Here is a 15253-nt window from a genome sequence, read left to right as displayed (position 1 = left end):
AGCCAGCCCCTGCTGCTTTCTGAATAGTTTTATGAGGTAGAAACGTACATAAGCTGTGTATGAGTTCAAAGCTGATTTGTGGGTAGTTTCAAACTAATGGAGAGCAGCTGAGGGTCAATTCACTGGTTTAATATTTTGTTAGGCTTTAGTTGGCTACTGGTAGTTGCTAGGGCAGTGCCTCTGCATAAATCTGCATCTGCACATGCATGCAACAGGCTTCAAATTAATTCCTTAGAGCAAAAAAATAAGTAGTTTTTTGCAATGTAGTAGATATCAGCTCTTCTTGAATATAGAGAAGTATTGTCTAAAATTAATTGCCATAAAACTCAGATTCTCCATTGTTCTGCATATTTTATGTAGACATCTGCTGTATTTTACATAGTCTAATTTTGATTTATCTATCTTAAATGTAGGTCTGAAAAAGGTATTAGTAATGACTGCACAAGAACATTGTCCTCCAAAAGGAGGTGTTAGAGTTATTCCCAGTTATATGTACAGTTAAGTTATACTCACATGATATTTGAGCTAGCTTGCCAGTAGGGTATTTAGATGCCTAAAATAAAATAATGGATTGAAAGACAAGAGATTCCCTTTATCTTTGAAAGGTGCCAATAGAGTTATGTCTGCTCTGAGGAAAATGCAATGACAAATATATTTCTAGCTGTAAATGATCTCAGTGTCCATATTAAAGCAAATATATTTATTACTTACTAGGAAGTAGCCCGTGAACTAGAAGAAAGTAAGTACCAGTACACAGAACCCCGCTTATCCATTTATGGACGGTCTCCAGATGAATGGCTGAACTTGGCAAAATGGTTCATTAAGCATAAAGTTTATTCCCCTAATATGCGCTGGATAATTCAGGTTCCCAGAATCTAGTAAGTAATCAGGAGCTCTTGGTAATCCTAATAGTTTGAAATCATACCACTGACTTAATTTCTGATAATATTTAGATGGCTTATTAGCTGTCCTGTAGTTCTATTTATAAGCAATAGCTTGGGAGATTTATTTTTGACCATTGGTGCAGTTTTCCTGACAGTCTGGGGGTGGAAGACAGGAGTTGGGGATTGAATCTACTCTTCATGAAGCTATTCAAAACTACTGTGAATTATTTGTAAGTCTGAAGACATTGAAACCAAAAATTACGACTGGGTGAAATCAAGTTGCATTCAAAGGCCAATTAAAATACAATTTACTAATAAGAATAAAGCAACTCTTGAATTCCATGAAGGAGTAGAAAATACTCTGTCAAATCGTTATCATCAAGATTAGTGACTAAATGACAGTGAACTTGGAAACAACCCAGATTGATGATTTCCAAACTTAAATCCTTGTCGGGATCTTCTTAGTTTTTAAGCATCCTTTGGGACTTTATTTCTTTGTTTCCAATCCTGTGTGTTGTAATACAGTCTCCCCTGATAATTTTGTCAGACTTAAGAGCTGAGCTTCATGTTTTGAAATGTCACAGTTGGGGTATGAGTAGAGAAGGAGCTGTCACAGTCACATATATCCCCCAGAGTGTGCTTTCACTGGGGAGAAAGTTTCTCTCCTTTAATTTCTTACATAGCAATTTCTGACATGCATGGCGCAGTCAGCACTTGGAATAAGCCATGCACTTAGTGGCACATGGAAGTACTATCCCTTTTTTCTGAAAGGCTCACTAAAGCACAGCATTCTACTTTCATTTGGAGTAGTTACAGCTTTAGGAAACAGAATCCTTCACAAGAGGTAGCTCGTTATCTCCCCTGGTAGTACATGGATGTCTGTAAAGGACAGGGTCACTGCTCTGAGGCAGCATCTGCCCCTGCCTGCTTTCTCTATTTTTGGAGCACTTGAGAGCTTCAGCAGAGCCTGGATGAAGCAGAGTGCCAGGCAGTGCAGGAAACAGAGCACAGAGACAATATGCCCTGACATAAACGTTGAATTTCTGAATCCTGGTGGAACTGAAGCTCTAGCATATACACAAATAACAGAAAATACAAAAGTGAAGGACAATACAAGCTTATAAAGAATGTGTCTATTTTTTCCCCTTCAGTGACATATTTAGGTCTAAAAATATTCTGCCTAGTTTTGGGAAGATGTTGGAGAACATCTTTGTACCTTTGTTTGAAGCAACAATCAATCCCAAAGACCACAAAGAATTGCACCTATTCCTCAAATATGTAAGTATGTTTGGGTTTTCTTTCTCACATGAAATGGATCCTCTACTGCTCATATTTTTTTTGCTCAACAGCTGTTCCCAGACACTAAAAAAGCTTTCTTTTCCACAGATTGCTCCTATTATTATTGTTTCAAAGCCCCGACACATAATTTAGTACAAGTCTGTATGAGGTCCTGTTCTCACATAACCTGTTTATTTCCTCAGCAGCTTTTGTGATGCACAGATGCTCTTGTGCATCATCATCCAGGGCACTTAGAGCTGCTTCTGAACTGGCCTCCAAGAAGGAGGCAGCTGGAAGGAAGCATTGTGTAGATCATGATGGATCTCAGGAGAGAAGTGGGGATGTAGCTGCTGGGACAAGTTTAACACAGGCATTTCTGAGTGTTCCTCAGATCACAGCTCTGAGGTTTGCTGGGAGCCTCTTGCTTTAGCTGCTTGTCAAAGACAGCAGATGAGTTCAAAGGATTCTAGTCTGGATCGTAGGGAGTTTTGCAGCTCTCTAAACCCCCACAGGAGCCTGAAGGCTTTTGTGCACCTGGGCTTCCTGTTTGTCTCAGAAACAAAAAAAAAATGGGTAAAACTTTGACAAAATATGTATTCCTGCTGTGTGCATGGTATGGTAGGATGCAGAGCAGCAGGACTGCTAGGATAGGGATGGAAATGTAGGAGGAGGGGCTGGAGGCTTGTTCAAACAAATCCTGAAGCAAGAATAAGTGGCACTGAAGTTTGCTTCTTGAAGCCCCTTATTTCTGTGAATTTCTTCTCCCACCAGGTGACTGGCTTTGACAGTGTTGATGATGAATCCAAACACAGTGGCCATATGTTCTCTGACAAGAGCCTTAACCCTGACCTCTGGACCAGTGAGAAGAATCCCCCATATAGCTATTATTTGTATTATATGTATGTCAATATCATGTTGCTAAACAACCTTAGGAGGTAAGTAGACACTTTTGTATTTTACAAGCTCCCAGAATATCAGTATCTTTCTCTCAGACTGTCAGTGTTTAGATTACAGATTTTCTGAAGCAAGGGTTATTTTGAATTACAGAGTTGAGTACTTGACTAACAACAGAATTAATTAAAACAAAAAATTCAGAAATTGTAGAGGCGTCAGATTAATGTCTTGGTTTGATGTTTTTGTGTGTTTGGGTTTTTTTTAACTCCTTAAAGCTGCATATACCAAACAAAAGAAGGAACCCCACAAAACCCACTCACTGCCCTTTGCTTGGCTTTGCAGCAGATTCCCAAACACAATGCACCTGCCTCTTGGTGCCTGGCTATCTCCTGGTAGTTTAAGAGACACAAAGTAATATTGTGGCACACTGGCTTAGGGGCTGCTGCATTTAGAGACAGACCAAGTAGGACACAATTACAAACTGCACATCTAACTAACTAACTTCCTTTAGCAGGCTTCTTGACTCAACTCAGTTTTACAACTTCAGGACCAGCGTCTGGGCAAGTAATGCAAGGAGTTATGTGACATCAGACTGTCAGAGCAGATTTTGGCATCAGGCTCAGGAAAGCCTGAAATTCAATGTGAGGTTATATTGCTAAATTTGCAGCTGACTCATTGAGTGCCTGCACAACTGACTCCAGCTGAGGCACAGTGAGGTTATCCACTAATGTGAGTGTCATCACTTACCCTGAAAGGATTTGGTTCACTTCATTTAGATATTTAGGTTATTTTAGTTATTTAGAAAACGTGTTGGGGATTTCTTACAGAAGGTGCACAGATTTGTCATTTTACAGTTTTATCCAAGTTAGCATTCAAAATGTTATTTCTTCTCCCCCACTGCTACTTCAAGCATTTCTTTATCATCCAATTTAATCAAAACTCATAATGCAAACACATACCTTGAATTACCTTGTATGTGCAACAATCAGGTGTAGTTGTTAGTTTTAATTCTATAATGGATGCAGTACAGCAGATAGCTGTCATCCTTTTCTCCTGACTTCCTGTACATTCTCTGTAGTCTACATGCTTTTTCTGTTACAAAGAGAGATTCTGCCAGAACTAATGCATTTCTTTTTAACCTCAAGATAATTTTGACTACATGTATTAAAATGCCCCCAGATAATCATTAAATATTCTTTCTAGCTGAGATTCTGATAGAATTCACCAATGAGTCACTAACTGTTCACCCTGTTAATCTAAGTGCTTGTGTCAACAGAGCCCTGACAAGACTGTTTTATATTTTTGGTAATATTAGTGAGGATGGGTTACATCCTTACATCAGGAGAAATGTTACTAACTTCCACCCTAGAATTGCCTTATATTCTAGCACTCCTTGTTGAAATTGTGTTTTAAACGTCTCCAAATACTTGTGGGACACTTGTCTGCACTGAATAACAGGGTCCATTATAACCTCAAACCCAGCATCACTTTTAATACAGGTGATAACATAATTCTAGAAATTACAGTGGAAGTCTGGTATAATAACTAACATTCCTAGATCATCTCTGCTTCTGAAGGTGTGGTTTTATGCTGCACTTAACCTGGTGAGATGGCAGCCTCTGATCACACTAGGTACTAGCTAACTCTTGGCAACGAGTTTCCCCTTCTTCCCTCATTTTGAACCAGGAATTTTGCAGCCACAGGTTGCATGGGTTTACTGAATTTTCCATCTGACAGTTCACTCTACTGAAATGCATTCAGTAGCTCTTCACCCAGGGGGTAGACAATTGCTAAATGAGATGTAACTGAGGAAGGCAAGAAGACACAAATATGTCTGGTGGTAGAAGGGGCTTGGATAGAGGGACCTGTCCTTTTGAGCAGCCCACTACAGGCAGGCCTGGGTAGATGTCACATCAAACTGTATGAGAATGTGTAATTTAATTTTCTTTTTAAATTCACATATTACTGGCAGTTATATACCAAATAGATAAAGAACAGTGCTTTCTTTTAAGTGAAACTTGCTTTTAATCTCTTCAGGGAAAGAGGCATGTGCACCTTCCTGTTTCGACCTCACTGTGGAGAAGCTGGGTCTATCACACACCTTGTTTCTGCCTTTCTGACAGCAGACAACATCTCTCATGGATTGCTCCTGAAGAAGGTATTGCTCCTAAACTAATGACTCTGTGCTCAGACATCCATCACTGGTTCAAACAGAAGGCACCAAATGGACATTTTTCATTAATTCACTTCCTTAGCAAGGCACAAATAACTCTTCAGTTTGGTCAGAAACTCCACCCAGACCCCCCCCAACACTGGACCACGTGGATCTACTGGAGGGAATCCAGGGGAGGCCATGAAGATGCTCAGAGGGCTGGAGCACCTCTTCTGTGAGGAAAGGCTGACAGCACTGGGGTTGTGCAGCCTGGAAAAGTGAGAGAGAGACCTAGCACCTTCCAGGGAGATCTTCTAGCACCTTCCAGTAGCTAAATGGGGGTTACAGGAGGGCCGGAGAAGGACTTTCCACAAGGGCAGGTAGTGACAGGACAAGGGGGAGTTGAAAGAGGGTAGGTTCAGATTAGATATTCGGAAGAAATTCTTTACTGTGAGTGTGGTGAAGCCTGGCACAGGTTGCCCAGAAGCTGTGGCTGCCCCATCCCTGGAAGTGTTCAAAGCCAGCTTGGATGGGGCTTTGAGCCACTTGGTCCAGTGGGAGGTGTCCCTGCCCATTGCTGGGGGTTGGAACCAGATGATCTCTAAGGTCCTTTACAAACCAAACTATTAATGATTCAATGAAATAAATAAGCTCAAATGAACTTCCTGTTCTTAAGCTACAAAAAGACAGCTTTGTCTAAACAGGGAAGGAAGATCAACTTTTCAGGTATGTCAAGGATTTGGCAGCACCCATTTTTGGTTACTCCAAGCAGAGTTAAAATTACATGAACAAAATTTAAAACTTACACTTGCTAATGCTCCCTGGTTTAGTCCCAGAAGAACTTAAGGAAAGCTCTCATTTTTTCTCTATGGGGACAAAGGTCATTTTCTCTGATTGGCATTTCTGTTCTTCAAGGTTCTTTCTGAAATTCTTCAAGGATTTGATTATTTTGATCAAGAAATTCAACATAGCTGTTTGACACAACAATATTTTAGATAGAACAAATATTTTATGACAGAACAGATGTTATCATTCCTGGCATATTAGTTAATGAAAATCATCACTCAACCCATCCTCAGGGCATTTTTTCATAATTAAAATAAATGGTCAGTGGGTGGCAGACTTGTACTGAGTTCACTGTAATATTTCAGGAGTTCCCTTATAAGTGAGTTTTTTCTGGTTAATGCTGGAAAATTCTCTGTATTTTTCAACATAACCAAGAACAAAGAAAAAAATGTACCTAAAATCATGTCCAATACTATGCTCACGAATAATACTTCATAAAATTAGACCCAGACAGAGTAGCACTAAAGCAGTGTGTGACCAAAGCATTCTCCTCTTCCCTCTCTCCTGCGTGGCCTGGTGTGATAAGATGGCATAGCAGGTACTAATAATAGTAACAGTAATAAAGGCACTTGCTAGGTTCATAGGTTGGCTAAGGCAAAACAGTCATCAAGATGACGTGATCACAGATTATTTACACTATTTACAACAGCAACACATGACTTCTCATAAATTAAAACTTCTTTTGCTCCTAAAATTTATCTATTGGACTGCAGCTTTGGAAATAAAAAATTGCTTAGCAGTTCTTGCCCATCTGTTTCCTGTGACTTTCAGGTTTTGGGGGAAGGTATGCAGCTGATACCAAATGCAGTGCCCATAATGTTCATATATATATGTACTTACTAATCTACAGTAATATTAGTCACCAGATTTTTAAAAGGATGACACCTACATTTAAGAACATAAATTGTTTTTATAAAGATCAGTAAGATTTAAAATTCAGACTTTCAGATATTTCCTGGAGAAGTCATGGTTCAATGTCAACCTAATTTTTTGGATCTTAGTCTTCTCCCTGCAGTGCTGTTTCCATTTTATCCAAGGGAAATCCTTCTCTTTTTCATTATCCCATAGTACCATTAAATGCTGACTGTGTTTTGTTTTTCAGAGTCCTGTCCTCCAGTATCTGTATTATCTTGCACAAATACCCATTGCTATGTCCCCACTTAGTAACAACAGCCTATTCCTGGAGTACTCCAAAAATCCGCTACGGGAATTTCTCCATAAGGGCCTGCACGTCTCCCTCTCCACAGATGATCCTATGCAGTTTCATTACACAAAGGTAGGAATTGCAAAAAGCACCAGGTTTGAATTTGGCAACAGCACCACAAGGGTCCAGAATGACCTGGAAGCTGTTTTATTTCATTGCTTAGGACATAGTGTCATGTCTTTCAGTCACTTCATTCATTCTCCCTCCTCATTCTCTGTCTACTACTCACTGTTAGGCTTCAGAAGGAAATGTCTGATTTCCTAATTATGTTTCTTTTGTACTCTTGCCTCTCCAGTGTTGGCTGTTGAAGTATAAAATGAAGGATGAGGCTGAAGGGAGGTTTGAGCCTTCATAAACAATCCTCTAGAGTGCCAGGAAAGTCCAGTTTCCTTACTCTAATAAGTCTGGGGAAGTACATTACAAAAACACGATGTGGAATCTCAAGATGACATACGAGCTGCTTGCTCAGTGAGCTGAAACAGATTCCTGCCCTTGGGTGGCCTGGCAGGACAGGAGTGCCTGGTCACCACCGGCTGTGATGCCCTCGTTTGTGGCTGGCACCGATTTGAGCCATGCTGTGCGCAGAGGGGCCCGTCCGTCGCTCGGCTCCGTGTCCCAGGACAAGCCGAGCCCCGCTCGCCTCGGCCCGCGCTGGCTGCTGGCCCGGGACACGGAGCTGCTGCCGGCTGGGCACGGGTGCACTCACTCGGAGCGTGCAAGGTCCTGGGCTGGGCCGGCCCGCTGGGGCCACCCGCCAGCCCCGCCTGGGAGGGAGAAATTGCCCTGCTACCTGTCCATGTGCACAATCACTCGGGCCTTACAGCTGGGTGCTCCAGGGTGTTTCCGTACCCTGGGGGCTCCTTTGGAATTGCCTAAGAAATGCCTCCAAGGATCTGGACTGCAGGCTGCAGTTTCTTAGACTAAGCTAACTGGATACCCAGTGCCTATTAATTATTAACCAGTAGTCCTTGGGAAATTTGAAATGAACAAGTCTTTTCATTGTAGTTGTGATTTTAAAGTTTCAAACTTCTAATTTTTCACAGCTTTCTAAAGAGCATGTATAAAATCCTTAATTAGTAATGAGTACATATCCCAATTTATATCTTATTTACATATAATTTAATATCAAATGTATTTTGGTGCTGCAGGAAGCTCTCATGGAAGAATATGCTATTGCAGCTCAGGTGTGGAAACTAAGCACATGTGACTTGTGTGAAATAGCAAGAAACAGCGTTCTACAGAGTGGATTGTCAGATAAGGTAAGTATGGCTGGAAAACCTCTCCTGTGAATATGAAGGCAAGTAGGAACCTAGAAGTCAGTAGTCTGAACACAGAATAGCAGGTGCTTAGTGATGTGTTTGTGCATATCCCTGTCTTCTTTTCCAGAAATAGTCACAAACTATCTGCTATGCAGTCTTACATTAAAAGTAAAGTATTAATATTACTTTTCCTCATTAGCTTTGTTTTGGAATTCTCAAAATATGTAGAGAGACCAGATGTCTGTTTATACTCAGTTCTTCTTCCAGTTACAAATTTCTAATTTGGGTGATATCCTCCTGCCAGTGATTTTCTGCATCATGTCTTAGCATCAAGTAAAAACAAACTGCCTGTCATAAGTAAGACGTTTTTTTACTTAAAAGGGAGTACTACAGAAAATATTTAGTTTAGATAGGTGGTCAGATTAGATTAAATTCCCTTCTGGCTTTAAAACTCTACACAGCCAAGGCTTTCTCTAGGACTTACTTTAGAGCATTCTCTCTTCTGTGTCACTTTTGAACATTTCTCTGAAGGAACTGGTATTTGAAGGGGCTTCATGAGTATATGCTGTTGCTTCTTCCAATATTCCCTGGTGACAACTACTCATTTTCCTCTTGTGTGACATTTAACCAACAGAAGAGACCTAAGCCTCTTTTCATCTTCTCACATGCAAGATGTGGCAGTGAAGGCTGAACACTAACAGAGAGGGTTTTAGCAAGCCAGACTGAGTGTACTTTTGAGTGATTATATAAACTTTGGCCTTAAAATCTCCTAAACTGGTTAAGACTCTGAGGAAGAGTTCAACGGCCAGCTGGTTGAAACTGCTCTTTTCACTTGTACCGGACTCATTCAGCTAACACTTATTTCTGCAATAAGTCAAAGCAGTTGAACTGACTTCTTCCTTTTGACTTTTAATCCCGTTCACAGGAAAAGCAGAAATTCTTAGGGGTGAATTATTGCAAGGAAGGGCCTGAGGGAAATGACATTCGAAAGACAAATGTTGCCCAGATCCGGATGGCCTTCAGGTACGAGACTCTGTGCAATGAACTCAGCTTCCTGGCTGATGCCATGAGAACAGAAGATATTTCTACTCTGTCCAAGTAGTTACAAACTCAGAGCAACCAGAATATGTCCCTCTTAAGCAGGATAAGATGCTAATTAACCTCAAATCACCTGTCTTTGATGCTGTGGAGACATAACTGAACAGTAGAGAGACAAAGGGAGTATCTGTGGAAGGTAAACAGCGTTTGCCATCACCTGTTACTGCGTTCTTCTCGTTGCAAAGATTTCGGTTTCTACAAACATTAGGCTTTTAAGATTGCTGTAAATATTAAATGCAAACTCTAGAATCATGTACTATTTGTTTCATACTGTCTTAACTGTGCCCTGCTGTGTAGCCTGGGAAACCAGAGAGAATATCTGTAGTGCAGCTGTGCTGTGCACCTGAGGATCCTGCAGATGCTGACAGCACACACCCACCTGGGTTGGTCCTGCACATCTCAGTACCAGTCATGGCTTTTAAGACTTTTAAGTTTAACCCTTTATTCATTAGCAATTTTTATGGGGTGCATAATTTTGAGGCTACCCTTTCATTCTGGAAGGTCTTCTGACACAGTTTTTAACTCAATGTTTCAGCAGTTATATTGGAAAACAAGAAACACCAAGTAATCTTGTTCAATGACTAATTAATTCCTGTTGTTATGTAGGATGTCAGTGAAGAACAGCAGATTAATGCTTTTTAATCTAGCAAATGGAAAACGGTGTCAAAATCACTATTATACATTGTAATGAGTCTAATTACATCAAGAAAATTTTGCCTTTAAAGTTGAGTACACTTTTTTTATTGCTTTGTAATGGGAATATGTGGATATGCCCGTTCAAATTATTTAGAAATTTATGCAGATAATTCTGGCTGCATGTAAAGAGAAATTTTTTACTTGAAAAAGGGAAGTGTTCTTATGAATCAGTGGTAGAAATGCCAGACCTGGTTCTGGTCCTACTTCTGACATATTTTTACACATTTGTTTTAGTCTGTATTTTAGTCAACTACAGCTAAATGGGAAGTCAAGCTGTCTATTTATACAGAAGCCAGCCCACTTGAAATGTGTCATTTCAAATCATGGTATGTTATGTTAAACTATTTATTTATGAGGAAGTGGTTAGTAAAATACAGCTACTGGAATATTCATCACTTTCAATCTTCTTTCTGTTTCATCATCTTTATGACACAGTACTTCAGAAAGGATTAAAGGTAGTAACATGATGGCAGCTATGTACTGTAGAAGCTGCACACAGTTTCACACCAAAAAAGACTCGAGGCTGGGGAAGCAGAGGGTGTGGATGCCTGTGAGTCCAGCAGAGCAACTCAATTCAAAGGCCTGCAGTCCCTGAGGCAGGACCTGAGCCCAGGGTTAGACACCTGGCTCTCTAATACCCTGCACAGGGACACTGGGCTTCTTCAAACAGGCATTCAGCATTAATGCATAAAAAGCCAGTAACTGATACTGGCCCATCAAGGTTCACCTGACTTTGAACCCTGCATGTTGTGCTCAGTCAGATGTCTCATGCCACTTGTATTTCCTAGGCCAGGCCCTTCTCCTGTGCAAGGAAATGGCACTAAAGTGAGGAAGGAGAATTCCTTATCACCTCCTATAGCTGTACAGCCTTGCAAGAACCCCCCCCCAAGACAGATAAACCTAAAGATGTCAGGAAGCAGCCTGGAATTAAGGCTGCTCTGAGGGAGTCCAAGGCACAAGAGGGAGAGCTCTGGTCATCCACTTACCATCACAGTTAGCCAGTGTCATGCAGAGGGAACTGCAGTGATTGCAGAGGCTTTTCTTCCAAAACCAGGGCTGCAGACAGGTGGTGGGAATTTGACTTCAGCTCTTCAGTGCCCCAGCCTAATGTCTGCAGTGTGCCAGAGTTTGTATTCCTTGTACCCCTAAAATCTTGTGAAACCACATTACGCTGCCCAGCTGTACGAGAGTAAAATTGTCCCAAGTTCTCAGTCAGCAGCCCCTGTCGGCCTCACTGTTAGGAACTTTAGCAGCTCATAGAATGCAGTCTCAGGATTGGTGTCATTTGTTTAGGATGAAGTCTGAGAAAGTGGTTTAAGCTGTTCAGCTGCATCAAATGCAAATGTCTTGTTTTCATAAGTACAACTTCCTAATAAACTGTTATCAACATAACATTATTTGGGAAAAACATCTGCATCCAGACTAAATAAGCAACATGCTTGGTATGAAGAATTTCAATTTTAGGTATTTCCATCTGATAAACATTGCTTACTTGGGTAGTTTCACCTATTAGTGCTGCTTTTGTTGTCACATGTCTTTTTTAGTTTCCTTAAAATTATACCAAATTTGTGTATATATTTAATACCTTTTCAGCTTTCCTTACCTCAGGTTCTAATAGGTCTGTAGCTGTTATTGAAAAAAAAAACAACTGGATTTGCATATTCAGTAATTGGGATTCTGACAATAACCACAGTAACACATAAACGGTCATGACCACAAGTTCTGCTTTCTGTGCTTTCCTGTGTGCTGCTTTTAAGGGGAAATTGGGCTTATAGTATTATATTTGGAGAAATAAACAGACATCCTTCCAAGCTTCCACTACTACATTTCTCCTGGTCATCCTTTAATTGGGCAAATGTTACTGATTCCCAAGTTCAGTTCTTAAGCTTTGCGTTGTTTTATGTTTTTAAAGTTGCACTTTTGTGCTAATGTGAGGCTGTTCAGAGTAACCTTGAGGGCTCAGGCTGTGGCTGGAATGAAAAGACAGATCCAGCACAAGTCACTGCTGTACACACAGACACCAGTGCAGGACAGGGCAGTGGTTGATCCCCCCAGCTGTGCTGAGGTCAAACCTGGTTAGAACACAGCTGGTTTGACTCAGGGGCTGGAAGAACATCACTGCAGGTGCCACTGGGTAAGTACTGCTGCAGGATGGAAGAACATCCTCCTTTCTCTTTACTTCATTAGGAGAGGCTCAAAGGTTATTCAAGGCTTCCTTAAATCTGTTGGTTCAAAAGCATTTTATACTTTCAACCTGAAATGGTTAATTATGGTTATTTGATGTTTACAACCTATCTACCTGAACAATTCTTTTCTGTTCTGTTACTTTAGCATACTTAAGGCATTTGCTCTGCTACTGGAGAATACATATTTTTTCACAGCCCAGAGCCATCTTATTGTCTCGTATCATTGTTCTTTACGTGTGGCTAAACATTTCTGTTCTCTTTGCCTAGTTAAAATCCAAGTCTGAAAAGGTGTCTGTAAAAACTGCTTTTTCTTTCTGTGCCTGGGTTACATGATGTTTATCTTTTGCCTCTTGTGGAAGCATTAAACATTACACTAATGAATGAATTGAATGAATTGTAAAAGAACGTGGTTATGGATTTTGTGTGCGTGTATATCTCAAACAAAAAAAAAAAGTAGCTCCTCCCAATCTCCACATTTAAGGAGAACTAAACCCATGTGCAACTAAACTGACTAAACCTTAATGAAGCATGAAAACTGAAAAAACCCAGTGGAGATAGAGAAGACAGTGAGCACTATTTAGAAGAAGGGGCTAAAGGCTGCCCCCACCATCTCTTGGTGCCCACCCTGCTTCCCTGCTCATCCAAGCTGGGCACCAGGGCAGGGCACACAGCAGCTCCTGCTGATCCTGGAGCCTCATGTGGATTTGGAGTTGAGAGTCAAAACACCCAGCCTGGGAGCAGGAAAGCAGCCCTGACCCTGAGGGCAGAGCAGTTCAAGGTGTGATTTCATGAGCACACACAACAGATTCATCTGACAAAATCCAACTATGAAGCCAACAAGTGACAGATTTAAAGAAATAGTATCAACACAGATATCCTGCTACAGTCACTGTGGCTTTTAAGGAAAAGCATAACACAAAACACTTCAGTAAGAAGTGTTAATATTTTTAGATGAAGACTAGAACATCATCCCTTTCAGTACACAAACTTTATTTCTGTACACGAGCAGCACTGGTGAAGCACAGTTCATCTGTAAGTGAGAAATGTGCATTTCTCCCCCACACCTCTCAAAGCACTGAACACCACTGTTAAACAGCACAGTCTGTATAACAATGAGACACCAACACCACTACTTCATTAGTCATTCACCATGACTGACAGGTCTCACATAAAAAGTAGTTTTTGAAGGTCTGTTAAAATGGGTCAGAAACACATCAGCATGGAAGCACAGATTGTTGTATCAAACTCCTACCTTCTTACACTTACAAATTTCAGAGGTGCAAGTTTCCAAATACTTTAGGTTTACTTTGTGAAAACACATAGCATTTTTAAATAGCACTTTGAACTAAAGAAGAATGCTCATTTAATCACCTATTGGATTGTATTCTTCATTCCAGCAGACCTACAGTGCAAAGTTCTATCCAAGTTCACAAAACTGATAATTCCTTCTAATATTAAACCTAAAAATCCTATGCCCAGTGTTTACTATTTGGATTTTGATGGCTTAGTGAGGTAAGTAAAGATCTGCTAATGAACATCTTGGCAGCTCAGACACAAAAGCAGAATGTGCTGTCCCATCCCTCATGGATGTAACATTGGCTGGCTCAGAGCAAAATGTTACCTGGTGATCACACACTGTGGTCACTGGAAGGCACACAGCCCCATCCAGCCTAATTCCAGTGACACATCCCAGCAGGAAAAGTTCTCAGTCCTTAAAGAATATTGCTGTATGATAAATTCCATGTCTTGGAGTCAAGCATTGGAAGAACGACAGTTAACAAAAATTCAGTTTTGAAATGGCTGATGTTTAAGACACACACATAAAGCAAAATTCTGTTCACCCACTTAAAGCAGGTGAGGATAAAACCTCTGGCAAGTTATCTTCAGGAGTGATTCCACAACAGAAGCCCAAAGAAAATACTTAATTACTGTCATATTACTTCCATTACAGAATGTGTGTGAATACAAAATTAAAGCATTATGTATATGTAGCGTAAAGATTAAGGCCAGCCAGGTTAACATACAGCTCCTAGTTATATCAAACATCCTTAGAGCTCCTTGAGGGGGCTGTTTTTCCAGGATCTAGCTGGATGCAAAGCACAAAGAACCATGGCCAGTATGTTCCTTCCAAAAATAATGCATTTGACACATACAGCTCTACAAGGGTGGGACTGAACAGCTCCAGTTCAAACCTGTAACACAGAGATCTCAGTGGTTGCCCTGGTTTCCAGAACTGGAAGGAGAATGAAGAAGAAAACCTTTCTAATTATGTATAGAATTTTCTTTAAAGGAAAGATATGGAAGGTAAATATACCATTTCCCACAAAAACAAAACAAAAGAAAGAATCATGCCCATCACACTGATATGGTGCCTAAACTTGAAACCTAGTACATATAAAGGTTTGCTAATTGCTCTGGTACACCTACCTCCTGCTGTGCCTGTCAACTGGTCATTTCATTCATTCTAATTTCCTGATCTGTTAATGAATTCCACTCCCATTTCTGCCTTGGCTTCCAAAGATCCAAAGAGATAAGCCAAGTAACTAGAGAGAGGAAAGAGTTACATTCATTACATATTTCAATTTTTACTTAAAAGGAGTAAAGAATAAGAAAAGAAAAGAATATTCCAAAACTTAGCATTCTTAAACCTTAAAATACCATTAGAAACATGATGAAATAACCTGGGGGGGAAAGTGTATCACACATCTCTGAAAATAAAAATCCTTTCCCCAAACAAACATGCTCCTCAATATTGT

At 40.5% G+C, this 15253-nt stretch overlaps 2 protein-coding genes across 13 annotated transcripts in view; one reads left to right on the top strand and one right to left on the bottom strand.

Moving 5' to 3' along the window:
• AMPD3 (adenosine monophosphate deaminase 3) overlaps positions 1-12885 on the top strand; it is a 32935-nt gene extending 20050 nt beyond the window's left edge. For 2 of the 4 annotated variants that reach the window (XM_053946080.1, XM_053946079.1), the window contains exons 9-15: positions 715-878; positions 2036-2162; positions 2934-3097; positions 5094-5214; positions 7157-7330; positions 8407-8517; positions 9443-12885. In XM_053946080.1, the coding sequence (XP_053802055.1) occupies positions 715-878; positions 2036-2162; positions 2934-3097; positions 5094-5214; positions 7157-7330; positions 8407-8517; positions 9443-9619 (1038 nt within the window). In that variant the 3' untranslated portion in view covers positions 9620-12885. Of the gene's footprint in view, positions 1-714; positions 879-2035; positions 2163-2933; positions 3098-3567; positions 3786-5093; positions 5215-7156; positions 7331-7553; positions 7638-8406; positions 8518-9442 lie in introns of those variants that run through there. The other 2 variants (XM_053946081.1, XR_008431544.1) reach the window with 2 other exon arrangements.
• The window catches only part of RNF141 (ring finger protein 141), an 87563-nt gene that overhangs the window by 59564 nt on the left and 12746 nt on the right, over positions 1-15253 (bottom strand). For 7 of the 9 annotated variants that reach the window (XM_053946090.1, XM_053946091.1, XM_053946093.1 and 4 more), the window contains exon 6: positions 14925-15040. In XM_053946090.1, the coding sequence (XP_053802065.1) occupies positions 14962-15040 (79 nt within the window). In that variant the 3' untranslated portion in view covers positions 14925-14961. Of the gene's footprint in view, positions 1-13634; positions 14731-14924; positions 15041-15253 lie in introns of those variants that run through there. The other 2 variants (XM_053946086.1, XM_053946089.1) reach the window with 2 other exon arrangements.

The sequence above is a fragment of the Vidua chalybeata genome, chromosome 6 (genome assembly GCF_026979565.1).
Source record: "Vidua chalybeata isolate OUT-0048 chromosome 6, bVidCha1 merged haplotype, whole genome shotgun sequence".
NCBI classification, from domain to species: Eukaryota; Metazoa; Chordata; class Aves; order Passeriformes; family Viduidae; genus Vidua; species Vidua chalybeata.
Note: the sequence above shows the minus strand (reverse complement) of the source record. Positions and strands in the feature narration are given on the sequence as shown.